Genomic DNA, 14,897 nt, shown 5'->3' with positions numbered 1-14,897 from the left:
AGGATGAGCTGAGTCATGTGTGTGTGTGTGTGTGTGTATGTGGTTCCTTACGTGCGTATTTTTGTGCAGGAAGTGGAGACCATGTTGATTGACAGCAACAATGCAGGGGGCATAAAAGGTGGTGGAGCTGCTGCTGTGGACGTAGAAGAACGAGGATCCGAACATGGGGAACGCACTCACCAGCCCTGCAGGCACAAAGACAGACATTAACAAGAGACACCACAGATTGTCACATTTTTTATTATATTATATTTACACATAAAATACTCCTCGTATTCTTACACAGTTCAGTTTACTTGTCATGGAGAGTCCTACTAATAGTCACACTAAAAATACACTTTACTAGCAACAACCAAGTACTATCTGATACAACAGCTACGCCATTAATTCTACTTTTGAAAAAAACAAAAAACCTTTCCCCATGTGCAGGGTGGACAAAATACTGGGGATGCTTTTTCAATTTAATGCAGTTCAATGATCTCAATAATAAACATGAAGTCATTCCATCACCAAAAATCTGAAAACGTAAAAGCTTCATAACAGTAGAATTTATGGTGGCGGTGTTGTCATGTTTTGGTATCTCAGGATTTTTACACATATTAATGTGTTAAAGGGCCTTGATCTGTCAGTTTATTTCCTCAATAAGCCAAAACTATACTTTTAATGTCAGGTTCATTTATCAACATTTAATTGATTATTTTGCAGTTTCTCTTTTTTGAAAACTTACCATAACTCAAAATTATGTCGTATAGTTATTACACAAGTACAGAAAATCTAATAATATCCTAAAATGTAAACCTTAAAATCTTCCACCTGCGCTGCCTCCCATTAATGTGAACAGTGAGCTTACCCAGAAACTGTGCTCTGGCCTGGTGCGGGTTCAAGGACTGCACTTGCTGCATGTGCTGCGTCACCATGACAACCCACTGCTGGGGTGGCTGCTTTTTGAAGAGAGGCGTGGCGATGTACTCGGATAATTCGTGTCTGGAGGAGAGAGGAACAGAAACACAATCACAGATAAACAGGAGTTTGCTTCGCTCGCTGATTTCCAGCATTTCCTCGGGATGATTTGACACAACTCGGTGAGCTGTTCTGCTCGGCTTTTGGCTCCGTGTGTGAGGAGGAAAGACACGGCGATAACGGCGGTAAGAGCGTGGAATCATGTAAAGAGTTTTTATAGCTGTCAAAGAAAAAAAAAAAAACAGTCACGCTCCTTAAACACAACAACTGGTGACTGTCCTGCTGTCTGGGCCTCGATTTACCAAACTGCTGCAAATATAAGATCCTGCACTTTTATTCACAAACCAAAAAATAAAATGGATTATTTGACCCATTCATTTACTTTATTACATTACATACATTATATCACTGTCTATTTTTAATTTATTTTTTGCATTTATCATGGTTCCAAACTAAATTTACATTAACATTATAAACAATTAAAGATGGTACTGATTTTATCTTTAGTTTTTATCTTTTAATGTGACACTAAATTCTCCTAGTAATCTACCTGTAGCAGAATTTCTGCTATTTTGCTCCATCAAAATGTTTGTGTTGTTTTTTTATCTCCATTTTAGCCAATTTCCTGTAATCATCTCCCTTTTTTATAGATTTATACATTATAAATACACTTAACTGGTGCTAATTTCACATGTGAATTGACACTGGAAATGTACAGTTAAACAAATGAAATGAAATTATACATACAGACAAACATACCAAATATTAGGATTAAAAAAAACAAAGAATTAACAACAGCTCAGATGGAGGGTAAATCCTCATTAAAGTTACAGACACTCTCACACTTTGCTGTAAGTGGGAGGAAGTACTTTGATAAATGTGTCTTATATTGCACACTCAGTGAAAAACTTATTGTTGTTGTTTCTACTTGGTAAAAAAAAAAAAAAGATTAACTAAACATCTGAGCTGCTTACTGTACATTGAAACTGTCAAGGGAGCGGTTAAACATGGTGGGTCAATGTTTGTGTACTTGGTTGATATGCCTGATTTCCATGTGTTTCTCTATTTTATACAGATTACAGCATGTATCAAAAGGAAAATATGTTTTTGATGCATCAGTGTAAATGCTCACTTCTTTTAACTGTTTTCTCTGTTGTTTATTTTTTTTTAAACTATTATTGTTTAATTTTGTAATAATTATTTCTATAAAATGTTATTGTATTTATTATCCAAGTCTTTTTTTATTTCTAACCAAATTGTTTTATGCCTTTTATCTTTTATGGTTTTTACGTTTTATTTAAAGCACTTGTTTCCTTGTGGTTGAAATGTACTATACCAATAAACGTGCCTTTAATTAGTATTTGCTTAACCTAATAACGCCATATATGCGATGACTGGAGGGGGTTGATCAGAACTAAACCTTCATGGCCACAGTTTTCTCACATGCTGGGGATGAAGATGATGTCCTTGGCTCTGTGCTGCAGCGCTGCCAGTTTGGAGATCTGGTGGAACTGCTGATCGCTCACTTTTCCGTGCGGGAGAACATTCAGCAGACCTTTACGGTAGTCCGGAAGGATCTAAATATTCACACAGACAGAGTTACACTCACATGTAAACAACAGATCCCACTGTATGAGCAGCACGTGAAGCTTCGCCTGACGTACCTGGTTGTAGTGCGTGGCCACACACAGCTCGTTGTCGAACTTGAGCGGCTGCGTCCAGACGACTCGTCTGAACCAGAAGCTGTAGTTGGTGTCGACTAACTCGGCCTCCGTGGCCACGTCCAGGATGTACTCGTGTTTGTTCAGAGGACGCACATTCTGACCTGGACGCAGCCGAACCACATTTAGACAGGAAAACAGGTTAAAACTACCAGAACACATGAAGTGAAATGTAATGTTAACACTTGAGCAGCCACATGGTGTGTGACCAGCTGTTATCATGTTTAACCCCTTGATGTTCATCCTTTTTTTTTGTTTGCTAAAAAAGACTAAAAGCTTTGAAGTTTGTTGGGACTCACTGTGAAAATATGTGATTCAACAAGTGTGTGCCCCTGTGGATGACAGAAAAGGTCAGAAATAACCATTTTGTAGTGAACTCACTGTTATTACAAGGTAGTTGCTGGAGTTTTAGTAACTTTAAACGGTTTACACTTCTTGAATCATGAGGCTTTGTGATGTCAAAAGATTTACTATCAGGGCCTTTGAAAATACAGCAACATAATTTTCTCTCAGGTAGAATTAGGGCTAATCAGTGGCTGACTGAAGTATATGCCAAAGGAGTTAAAAAAAAAAAAAAAAACAGGATGCAAAGTGTACAAAATATACTGTATGTGCCAGGTGAGTGCTTCAAGGGGCTAAATCAGTGTTGGAGCTTTAGATGCTGAAATCTGAAAATGTTTGGGGTAAATTAGAAATTGTTTAATTTCTGGTTTTGTAAAAGTAAACTTAGTAATAAGCTTATGTTATCATTATTCATATTTTTATTATTATTATTATTATTATTATTATTCATAATCATTTCCTGTAATTTATCTGTTAGTGATCATTTTCTCTCAGGAACTCAGGCGACTTTCTGTCTGTGTTAGTGAGTATTTTTAAAACCATGAAGATGTGATTCAGTCCTGACTAGTCAGCATGTGTCTGTGTGTGTAACATGAGGAGGTCAAAGGTCAGAAGCCCCGGTCGTACATTTGAAATAATGCTCATCTCTGCTTATATGTACATAGTGAGGAGAAAATGATGAGCCCATGCAAGTATTTATAACGGATTAATGGACTGAGAGGTTTTTGGTGACTGAACCCTATAAAAATTTGTTTTATTACTGCTTAAAGCTTTGAGTTAGTTTGTAGAAACCTACATATTATGTTGAGAATAGGTATAGCAGTGTATATATATATATATATATATATATATATATATATATATATATATATATATATATACACATTTATCAGGGTTTTCCCCATGTGTCTGGAGGGTTCAGGTGCTGTGGTGGTAGTGGGAGGTGGCGGCCACGTATTTGACTAATTTGACCCAAATTTTTGCTTCCTAAAAATCCAGGATCAGTCAGGCTCGAGTATATGTATTGAAAATGAAAAGTTGACATCGAGCCACCTCCTGTTGTTTTGCCATGACAGCTTCATCAGGACTCATGAATGACATGAATGACTTTCTCCGACAGCTAGAAACCAGAGAACAGGCTGATATGTGATCTGTGAGTGGATTTGCTTCACTGCCGGTGACGAGGAGGCTGACTTCGTGCACCAAAGTTGAATGTTTAGATGTGTGTGTCTGTGTGTATGTGTGTCACACAGACAGTAAGACTTCTTTGAGCACACCTCTATTGGTCACCAGAAACACGGCGTACTCTTCCATGGCCTCCAGTCTGTGTAAACCCATCTCATAACAGAGCTCCTCAATCACCTCCAGGGCCACCTGAACAACATAACAGTATCAACACAGACACATGAGTGCATCTCATCCTCCTCATCCTCACACACACCAGTGGTGCTGAAGAACCAGCAGGACGGGCCGAACACTTACAGAGCATGTTTTGATTTTCACGTGACGTTCGATGCCTCCAGGAAAGAGGCAGAGCTGACGTTTTGAACTTCTTCCCGCCTGTGGAAACACAAACACACCCTCATATGGTACTTAGTGTACAACATAGACTGGATATGACAGATGGCAACTGAGTTTTTCAGGACTTTTAAACACACCTAAACCTGCACTCATAATGGGGTAAAACTCTGCTTATATGTACTGTGTAACTTTGAGATACTTGCCCTTTACGTTACAATTAAAATATGATTATTAAACCACATGTATAAATACATAAAGAATGGTGATATTCAATAGCTGTTATTGTTAACAAATCCTATGAAAAGACTTCAAATCAACAATGTATTTGCTTCTTCTCTGGCATACAGCCCCAAGCCCACTGGTTCCTAAATAAATCTTTAAAATTGGCTTGTGAGTCTAAAACAGCTGGACACTGGACTTTCTGCCAAATACTGCTGTAACAGGAATAAAGGTTGCACACACAGTTTTGTGACCACTGGTACGTGTGCCTTTACAATTTCAGCATGGACCTGAAACTTGAGCAGAGAGGGAACATTAAAGTTTTGTGTCCACCTCGGGGGATTAGCAACAGAAAGCTTTGACATCAGACATCCTTTGGCTTCAGAGAGGCAGGGAAGCAATGAACCGGGCGATGTGTTTTGAGTGGCATTTCAAGAGGGGCAGAACGTCATTGTCCCAGACTGGAGAAGTACAACCAGGTGGGTTTGCTTTGATATTCGTGGGGTTGTGCACCATGAATTCGTCTCCCAGGTTCAGACTGCCCACGCTTAGTTCTGCTGTGACGTTCTGAGGGAAAAGATTCAGTGCAAATGACCTGAACTGTGGGCCTACGGCACTTTGATTCTCCAACATGACAACACTCCCGCTTGTTTTCTGCCCGCAACAACGCAATCATTTCTCCACACTCCTCCTACTCGCTGGATTTGGCTTTCTGCACATCATTTTGTTTCCAAAGTGAAGTCTAAACTTCAGGGTTGCTGTTTTAAACCTGTGGAGGAGATCCAGCATAAATCTCAGATGGTGCTTGACAGGCTTATGGAACGGGAATTCCAGGGAGTGTTCAGAGCGTGGCAGGGGTATCGCTGCACAAGTCGACAACTTTAAAGAAGTCGGCGGCCAGATTTAGATTGGGTTCTGTTTTTGGTTTTACATGCACAAAGTGGGAACTTTTTAATCGCATTTCACACTTTCACTTTTTATCATTTTAATGTGTAATGGAGTATCGTCACACTGCGGGTATTAATAGTGTTATTTAATGGATTTAAATATTTCTTGCACCACTGCAGATAAACAGAAGTAGACACTGACCATCATGGCCTTCAGCTCCATGCTGTTGGGTGGGACAATCCGACCGCCGTACTGGAACGTCTTCTTCAGATTCTGCTCGCATGCTTTCGCTATGCCTAACACATTTAAAGGACACATTACACGCTGGTGGCTTTGGTGACGTATACAGCAGATTTAAACTGGGTGTCGGTGCGTGTGTTTGTGTATGTTTTCACCCTGATACTGTGCCCCAGCGCTGCGAGAGGCCTGCTGCAGATATTTCAGCAGGAAGGGCTTCAGGACTTCAGAGCAGCGGTGGAAAGCAGTCAGGATGTACAGCAGCCTCCAGCCTCGTTGGCAACTATCGCTGCAGAGCACAGGGGTGCACAGACACGCTCGGGATCACAGGCTCGGTGACGTGTTTAGTTTAGTGTGTTTAGTTTGTGGTTTGCACGGCGGTGATGTGCGGCAGGCAGACTTACGGTTTGGAGCTGGTGTTAGTGGTAAGCTGTTTGAGGAGCTGGCAGTAAGCTTCATCTCTCATCAAGGTGAACTCTCCAATGAGCTGAGGAGAGGACACACACATACAGACACACATATATGTATCATGTATATGTATATAGATCAGCAAATTTTCACAGAGAAAATAGTAACCTAGGAGATAATTACTGCACGTGCATGGTTACCTTGAGGAAAGTGCTGACCACTTCCTGTTCTGTCAGTCCCCTTGGCGCAGAGTCACCCATGAAACGCATGATGGCTACACAAAAAAACAAGAGCAGGACACACGCACCCACACATGCACATGACAACAACTTTTTAAGTCTTGAAAAGCAGATTTTTGCAGAGAAATCCAACACTTTAGTACTTAAAATCTGATACAAGCTAAGCCTTTGTCAGTTTTATTTATATCGCAAATCACAGATTTTCCTTAAAAGGTTTTACAGTCTGTACAGTAAACAACATCTTCAGCCCTTAGACCCTTCATGTGGATAATTTGTTTATTTGAGAGGAAAAGAACATGGAAGAAACCTCAGAAAGTGCAACTGAGCAGGGATCCCTCTTCCAGGACAGACAGACATGCAACAGATGCCACAAGAAACAAGACCGTCTCATTTAAGCAGAGGACGAATCGGACCCCAGGTGTAATTAGATGATGTAATTAGAGGAGAGATGAGAGCAGGTGAGAACTTACACAGGAATAGATCGGCTGCTACTCTGTTCATGGCTGGGTCCATGAACTCTATCAGAGACACAGTCAGGGGAGTCTGCATAGGAGAAAAATCAAATAAGAAAAGGTGTACTATGAACAAGACAATACACCCACAGTCGTTAGGAGGGAAGATGAGAGCAAGATGAAGGCACCTTGGAAAACTTGATCATTTCAGTGGGTTCCCTGGAGTCTCTGTTCTTGATTTTGCTCTTCAGGGAATCTCTGAGAACAGAATAAGACACAATGTACTGTCTTTAAACAAAAATTCAGATCATTTACTCGAGTAGAAAAAAAAACCATATAATTATAAGCAAAAGCATTTGAAATGTAATTCAATAGAAGAAAACAAGTATTGTAAACAAAATGTATTTTAATGCACTGATTATGAGCATTGACACCTGTCAGTGTTACATATTACATTATTTGAACATTATTATTGATGCATTGACATGGAGTTAATACTGTAAATGTCCCATATTGTATAAATTCACATTTACATTTCATTTTTTGGTAATAAAGCAGGTCTAGGTGCTGTATAAATACTGTGAAAATGTCCATCTGTCAGTTTGAGTAACCTCAGACAAACATGTTAAACTTTTAGATCCATGTCTGATGATTATCTCCCAGGAAAGTCTGAGGGCCAAGCAAATTACGGGAGTTTACTGGGAGAAACCACAAAACAGGAGGGTGTCGGAGATGGTCTTAAATTAAGGGAGAAAGGCAGGAGAGAGTGGAGTGTTGGCAGGGATGATTGTAACGACTGATACAATGGAAATAAGTAAAGCAGTATCTTTAGTCTGTACTTCAATACAGAATTCGTGCATGTGTACTTTATCACTTTCTACCCTTGGATTTCAACACCTGTGTGTTTGCGTCTCGGTCTCACCCCTTCCTGCTGGGGACCGGTCTGAAGTACTTCTTGGCAAACTCCAACATGTCATATTTACTGTCCTGCAGGGCTCTCTCATCCAGATCTCCATCAAAGCCATCAAGGGAAACTTTCTGAAAGGCATAGAGTGACAGTGAAAATCAATCTGAGTTCAGTTTGACAGGAAAAAAACAATCTGTATGTGTGTGTGTGTGTGCCTGTGAACCTCAATCGTTTGATCTATCTCATGCGCAGCCATGGTGGACGCCACGGCAACAGCAACAGCTGATGACACTGCAAACTGTCCCGCTCCACCGCGAGGCTCGGCCTTGCGGTCGAGTGGCAGTGACAGGAAGTCGGGAGGAGCAACAGGATGGACGCACTCGGCGGGGAACGAAGCGGAGCGGCCGAACACAGCGCCGAACTTCCAGCCTGGTGCACAAACACAGAGCAGAGGGATTATGAAATGCAGCTGCACAAAAGGCACGCACCTGCTCCGTGTCCCGTAACAAGCCATCCCTCTGCTGCAAGTCCTGATCTCTATCTGCCTTTCCTCTAATAGCAGTCAGCTTTTCATTTAAACATGTCAGATCCTTATCTGCAGGCTTTTCTCGATCATTTACGAGACCTGACTCTCCTCCACTGTTACACTGATAACCTGCCACATGAAGCAGCCCTCAGTGGTAGATACTGCACACGAGGGGGTGTTTGTCACTTGTGACAACATTGTACTGATTTACATCAATTGGCTGGAGGTTATCCCAAATATCGTCACTACATGCTAAACTCAACCTTTGTCCCAACCTTTACATGAAGGAACATCCATCGTGAAAGCTTACAAAGTCTTAAACCAATAAAATTAACATTGTTATAATCAATATTTTTATATTTACAATGGATTAAATGACTGTACGATGTGACGATGATATTCTTTGTATTGACGAAACCACAGAGAATTACAACTCTGCCGTTTCCAGTACGTCGATGGAGTGTTTTAGCATCTTTTAGCTCATTGTTTTGGTTTCACAACTCGGTGCTTCAGTGTTTTGTTTCAGTCTCACTGCTCTCATCGACTTCATTTCAAGCAGCGGCATGCAGCTCTTTCTGCTGCAGCTCCTGTCCAGCACCGAAGAGAACATAAAGAGCTGGATAGCTACCTGGGAGGCTGATAAAAAATAAAACAGAGAACCACGGTTCTGGATGTGCAACGAGGCAAATGTTTGCTTACAAGCTATATTAAATCAAATTATTTTTAGACTTCAAATTTATTTAAAAGATAACTGACGCAAACAATTAAAACTTATAAGGTGATAACATGTTGGTTTTGTGTTTATAGCTTATTCTGCTGTAACCAAACAGCCTAAAGCTGTTAATTTGTGGGGAGCACACGCGTACCTGCAATTTTCCCAAAACGGTTTATGTTTCATGCCGAATGGTTGATAGAAAATGTGTCAGGCAGCTCATATCTTCTACTCACATTAAAGTTGCATGTATGAAGAAGTGTTTTCTTTTTATGTTGCCAGTCACAGAGGGTACTAGACCTCAGAGGTTTGAATGGTGCAGGATGTAAATAAAAAACATGGAGTGCTCTGTGTCGTTCATTTATGGACTGTTTTCTTTTTTTAAGTCCAGATTTCAGGATTCAAAGAAAAACAAATACAACACAATAAATTACAAATATGTGTGCTGGTGCACTTTCACTGCCGTCTGTCTGATCCAGTAACTGTTGGACGTGACATCTGTGATCCTATTTCATCTTTTATGTCCTCCAGTAACAACATAAATCAATATTTTTCAAATTGCATTGCCATCTCCCATCGGGAAAATCATTTTCTGATACAATATTGCATTTAAAGAATGCCGCTGGCACTGTCAACATCACTGCAGCAATTTTTCTTTAAAAATGGCCTATAAATACCATCGTGTCTCCAGGGTACACAGGCCAGGTTCGTGAATCTTTTAAAGCTACCAGTCTGAATTGTCACATTGTTTATATTTGGGCTTCTGCCACAATGCATACATCTGGGTACCACATGCAAAAACATGAAGTTTATTGATGTGACTGATTTGATGAAGCCTCACCGAAGTCTTGAGTGTCTCTCTTCAGCTCCTCCAGGAACACCACCTTCTTCCTCACTACGCAGCCATAGCTGTAACCTGGAGGAGACACACAGGGGCAATATACAGTATATGAAAATGTTCACATCGCAGATTTACCCCGAATGTAACAGCAGCGTCGTACCTTTCTCCAGCCCGTCCATCACCTGCAGCCTGATGATGTCACCTTTATGGAAACTGAGCATCGAGCGGTTGTCTGTCACAAAGTTGCGCTCTGCAATCACATAGTCTGAGTCCTAAGAGGAAAAAAAAGGAATAATACACGTGAAGAAACTAAATTACCGCTGTACCAGTTAAAAGAAATTACGAATTAGAGTTCATATGTGTGTTTGATGATGTTTTCTTTTTTAAAATAGAAGGTTTAAAAAAAATCGGAAGAATTGTGTGTGTGTGTGTGTGTGTGTGTGTGTGTGTGTGTGTGTGTGTGTGTGTGTGTGTGTGTGTGTGTGTGTGTGTGTGAATCTTTGAGAGCAGCAGTTTTCCTTTTAGACCATCGGAGTGAGGACCTTCAAAGGGCTGTTTGAGGGTAAAGATTTGGTTTGAGGGTTAAGGTTAAAATTCGGTTCATGTCAGGGTTAGGGTTGGGATTCATGATTTGTTGTGAGTGTTAAGGTTTGAGTAAGGGTCTAGGGAATGCATTATGTCACTGTAAACTGTATATTTTGTGCAGCTAAAAAGTACATGAAATGACAGCAACGTAAAGCGTACTGCTCTTAAGATTCCCTAATTACTGGCATAGGCCTACATCTTATCTACAAAGATTTGTGGTGTTGTCTCTCTCCTGCTGATGCTCAGGTGCTGTTAGTGTGTCCTTCATCGCTGACTTTCAGCTGCCAGTCAAGATGAGAGGTCGAGGCAGTGGGAGAGTGACGAGGGAAAATGTGAAAAAAAAAGGACTAAAAAAGAGTATTATTTGAATTTTAATGATATTTTTGATTTGCAATTTAATGTTAAATAAGATATATAACATTTTAATGTAATGTAAATTCACATAACCTAAACATACATTTTTGATCTGCGGTCCTCCATTCAGATGCACTTTTTGTCCCTTTATAGGAAAGAATTTGGGCTGCTCTGCATCATGTCAATGGATTTTCTCACAAATATAGCTGTACATACACATTTGTGTGTGTGTGTGTGTGTGTGTGTGTGTGTGTGTGCGTGTACTGTGCCTTTTTGATCTCATTGATGAAGCTGTCGATGAGATGTTTGACTTGTGGTGCCTTGGCTGAGAACAGGATCAGCTTCTCATTGGTCAGATTGAACTCCAGCATGTTGTCTGATGGGATGGTCACAAACAGGATGTCTGCATAACTGAGAAAACACAAAGCACTTTAGAAGTTACATACACTTACTTATGCAAACATGAAGCAGCAACCATAATGATCATTAACTTTACCAAATACATTGGTATTAGTTGATATGTTGCCCAATAAAAAAAACAAGATATTGCAAAATACAAAAGCCACTATTTTAGTAGAACTTTCAAAAACACAGTGAGGCGATATTCATAAATCAATGTTCATCTGAATGATTTAAAGAAAGTCAAGATAAATTGAAGTATTTGTCTGTGACTGATAACTCACCTGACACCAGCTCTAAATTGTAAAATACAATTTTCTTTAATTCTTTATCAAATAGATAATAGAAATGCTGATAAGAATTTGCAAACAAAAAAACAGAAAAAAAACATCACGTACGTGTAAGGTTGCAGGACTCTGAAGTAATCTGGAACTGCAGTGCTGCTCTTCACTGTCTTCAGCAATTTGATACCGCTGTGCGACACTGACAGCACCTGCACACCTGTTCCTACACTACCCTGCACACACACACAGGAACACATAGAACCAACGAGAGGTTTGATAAAAATGACAATAACACACTCAGTGAGGATTTTCCTCAAAGGACACATCATCACCCTCACCGAGGCGGGGAAGAGTCGGGAGAAGTATATCTCCCAGGTTTCCCTGGCTGCTGTCACTATTGTTTTCTTCACGTGCTCCTCCACTGGATCCATATTCTGTTCAACACCGTGTTTAGCTGCAATTCACACAAACAGACACACAGACTCGTGAATGTCAAAGAGATGTGTTTGGATTAGAGAGCATCCGATCTTAAAAAAATGTCTCCAGGAAGAACAGACAGACTACCAAAAAGAGCTTTCATTTTCTGCCTTTCATCGCGGGTGATGCGAACACACGCCTCCGACAGGGTGTCATTCACGATCTGGAGGATGGCAGGAGAGGAAGAGGAAGAGGACGAAGACGAGGATGAGGACGAGGAGAGGGGAGGAGAAATTGTTAGAAATACTTTAGTTGGATCTTTTTTTTTTTTTTTTTTTCTGTAATCAGCTAAACACAAATTGGATGTAAAAAAAAAAAAAAAAGCTAAATTAATGAAAAGTTACCTGTTTGAAAATTAGATCCAGCACCAGAGGATTGTTGAAGCTGTCTTTGGGATAGAAAACCTGCAAAAGAAAAACAATACAGTGGAAACCAAACATTTTGACAGTGGATCATTAGGTCTTTTTTCATGTTTTTTCTACTAAATTGATAGTGATTGCAGAGATACAGGTCAGTAAATAACCCTTAGGCTACCAGGACACCTCATGAGATTTGTTTTGTTTGTGTATGTGCACACCTCCTTCCTGAGATACAGCCTCCAGGGAACGTTGGTGTAGGTGTAGTGCTCTTCATTGGTGCGCTGATGAAGCTGCGTCTGGATGGTCTCTGTCTCGACTGGAAGCTCTCGGGAAACTGTATCGAACGGGTCACATTTCATTTTTGTGTTACCGTCAGTCAAACTCTGAAACAAGACTGGAAGTCCACAGCTCGCTGACATGCTCAAAAATGTAACATTATACTTTAAAATAGTTAAATGATTAATATAAATGTACTTTTGTGTCTTTTTTTACGCAAGCATAAAAAACAGTTTTGAGAGCAAATTTCCTTTCTCTCTTTGTTGCTCAACACACACTCGTCTCCTGTCGCTGGGGGGAACGAGGTGTGCGTCTACAGCCCTGCTGTGGATCCAAGTACAAATCCACAAGTACAAACCAGACTGTATGATAGAAACTCATGTCTCCTCCATGAGTGAAGGTCTCGCCCATTACATCCGACTCAACTCACAAACAAAAGTTTTTCTCGCAGCCACAATTTTTGTGACACAAGCAAAGTCTGTGACCAAAAGGAGAGTTTGTTTACAATCCAAATCATTTTGTTCTCAGAGATTTGCTCCTAAAACAGTTTTTATGCTTGTAAAATAAAGACACAAAAGTACCTTCATAATTAACACCTAATTTTTTTACATCATTGTTGTGTGATGTGTATATTTAATAACTGTTGTTTGTAATAAAGTTAAATTAAAAGACCTAAATGTTTGGGCCAGTTGTACTGTGATTGAGCAGGGCTACTTCGTTCCACCAGGTGGAGCCTCGCAGTGGTACAATAATTTAGAATATTCCAGTTGGTGCTTGGCCTTAACTGCACTAAATGGATTTTTGTTGTTGTTGTTGTTGTTGTTTTTTTTAAAGACTATTAATTAAACAGGTTGTCTTAGAGGATCAATGAATATATAAACACCTAAAATCAACATTAGCTGGTTCATTGCAGGTTCTTCACTGGATTGTTTTTTACACTTTTGGTGCTGTGGGCTTAAAGAAAAAGAATAAATCATGAAGAAAATAAAAAAAATAAAAAATATTTGCAGGCTTTTTGTCAGATTGGAAACGCACCTATCATAATGCTAAGATTGTGGTGCATATGACCTGTTCTAGTGAGAAACAGTGGATCCAAACAAACCAGAAAACTCACGTAACAATGTAACGTAATTCAGCCTCGTCTGTATGTGGAAGAGTATATACTGTGGGTATGGATGTGAGTACCTGGAGGAGGAATGGGGAGGTGCCGAGCAGGTACCGTCGTCTTTGTGCTCTTGGTGGGTTTAAACCCCGCTCCTTTCATTGCAGAAGCAGACGGTGACGGGGCGACAGAATGTTTGGGCTGGAGGGACACAAAACCATTTCCTTATATGATTTGTTACAATGTCTAATCGCTGCATGGGCTGCTCGCATTAATCTGTGGCTGTGTATTCAGTGGTTTGTCGTGTGTGTGTGTGTGTGTGTGTGTGTGTGTGTGTGTGTGTTTACCTGTGGAGCAGGAGGGTTGTCCATCTGGGGTTTGAGGATCTGCAAAGCTTCATCCCGAGGCGTCTGCTTCTTCTTAAATTTCCCCTCTGGTCTCCTAAACGCATCCAGCAAGGTGTCAACATCACACTAAAAATACAGTGCAGTGAATAATCTGTATTTGTGTTTATTATGTGTAAATACAGTCATTCTGTGCTTAATGCAAGAACTAACATCACAGTGAGTGTCTGCTGGCGGTCTGTTTTAGCCCGGGCTTTACAGCGTGCAGTTAATTCTGTCTGTCTATTTACTGGAGAGAGAATATCACTCCTGAGCTGACTCCTCAATCCTAATCAGAGTGAGTGTGAGTGTGAGTGTGTGTGTGTGTGTAACCTCACCTCTTGCCAGCTGACAGCTGCTCTGGTGCTGGTGGTGGAGAGTTGTACCTTTTGATGATTTCTTTAAAATAATATGAAGCATTAAGTAAACGTAGAGCATGGGCATGCATCATGCCCACAAACACTTTGTCAAGAGAATCAAGACATGAACAACAACCACGGGACGCACACAATCCCACAGAAAACTGTACACCTGTTAAATGAGGCTACCTTGGATGTCTTGGCTGGGAACGATGTGATCTGAAGTCTGAGGTGTATACTTCACCACCTCTCCAGGAGGGGGCTGCGCAGTAGTCACCACTGGGGCTACACACACACACACACACACACACACAGAGAACAACACAGACAGTAAGTTCCCCTTTGT

The 14,897-nt window shown here is 40.5% G+C and overlaps 1 protein-coding gene across 1 annotated transcript in view; it reads right to left on the bottom strand.

Moving 5' to 3' along the window:
• Positions 1-14,897, bottom strand: part of LOC138208624 (unconventional myosin-XV-like) — a 40,588-nt gene that overhangs the window by 878 nt on the left and 24,813 nt on the right. The window contains exons 41-66 of the mRNA XM_069166645.1: positions 14,741-14,836; positions 14,531-14,591; positions 14,157-14,250; positions 13,893-14,010; positions 12,650-12,765; positions 12,417-12,476; positions 12,160-12,235; positions 11,934-12,049; positions 11,710-11,828; positions 11,182-11,323; positions 10,134-10,245; positions 9,974-10,048; positions 8,118-8,323; positions 7,910-8,025; positions 7,176-7,245; positions 7,006-7,078; positions 6,497-6,570; positions 6,293-6,375; positions 6,047-6,177; positions 5,853-5,947; positions 4,506-4,583; positions 4,301-4,397; positions 2,625-2,785; positions 2,404-2,537; positions 851-984; positions 52-185 (exon numbers count right to left, since the gene is read on the bottom strand). Coding sequence (XP_069022746.1) covers positions 52-185; positions 851-984; positions 2,404-2,537; positions 2,625-2,785; positions 4,301-4,397; positions 4,506-4,583; positions 5,853-5,947; positions 6,047-6,177; positions 6,293-6,375; positions 6,497-6,570; positions 7,006-7,078; positions 7,176-7,245; positions 7,910-8,025; positions 8,118-8,323; positions 9,974-10,048; positions 10,134-10,245; positions 11,182-11,323; positions 11,710-11,828; positions 11,934-12,049; positions 12,160-12,235; positions 12,417-12,476; positions 12,650-12,765; positions 13,893-14,010; positions 14,157-14,250; positions 14,531-14,591; positions 14,741-14,836 — 2,771 coding nt within the window. The remainder of the gene's footprint in view (positions 1-51; positions 186-850; positions 985-2,403; positions 2,538-2,624; positions 2,786-4,300; positions 4,398-4,505; positions 4,584-5,852; positions 5,948-6,046; positions 6,178-6,292; positions 6,376-6,496; positions 6,571-7,005; positions 7,079-7,175; positions 7,246-7,909; positions 8,026-8,117; positions 8,324-9,973; positions 10,049-10,133; positions 10,246-11,181; positions 11,324-11,709; positions 11,829-11,933; positions 12,050-12,159; positions 12,236-12,416; positions 12,477-12,649; positions 12,766-13,892; positions 14,011-14,156; positions 14,251-14,530; positions 14,592-14,740; positions 14,837-14,897) is intronic.

The sequence above is a fragment of the Embiotoca jacksoni genome, unplaced genomic scaffold (genome assembly GCF_022577435.1).
Source record: "Embiotoca jacksoni isolate LCO1_2020_lvr unplaced genomic scaffold, fEmbJac1.0.p SCAF_4, whole genome shotgun sequence".
Classification (NCBI taxonomy): domain Eukaryota; kingdom Metazoa; phylum Chordata; class Actinopteri; family Embiotocidae; genus Embiotoca; species Embiotoca jacksoni.
The sequence above is the reverse complement of the archived record's forward strand: the minus strand, read 5'-3'. Positions and strand labels throughout refer to the sequence as shown.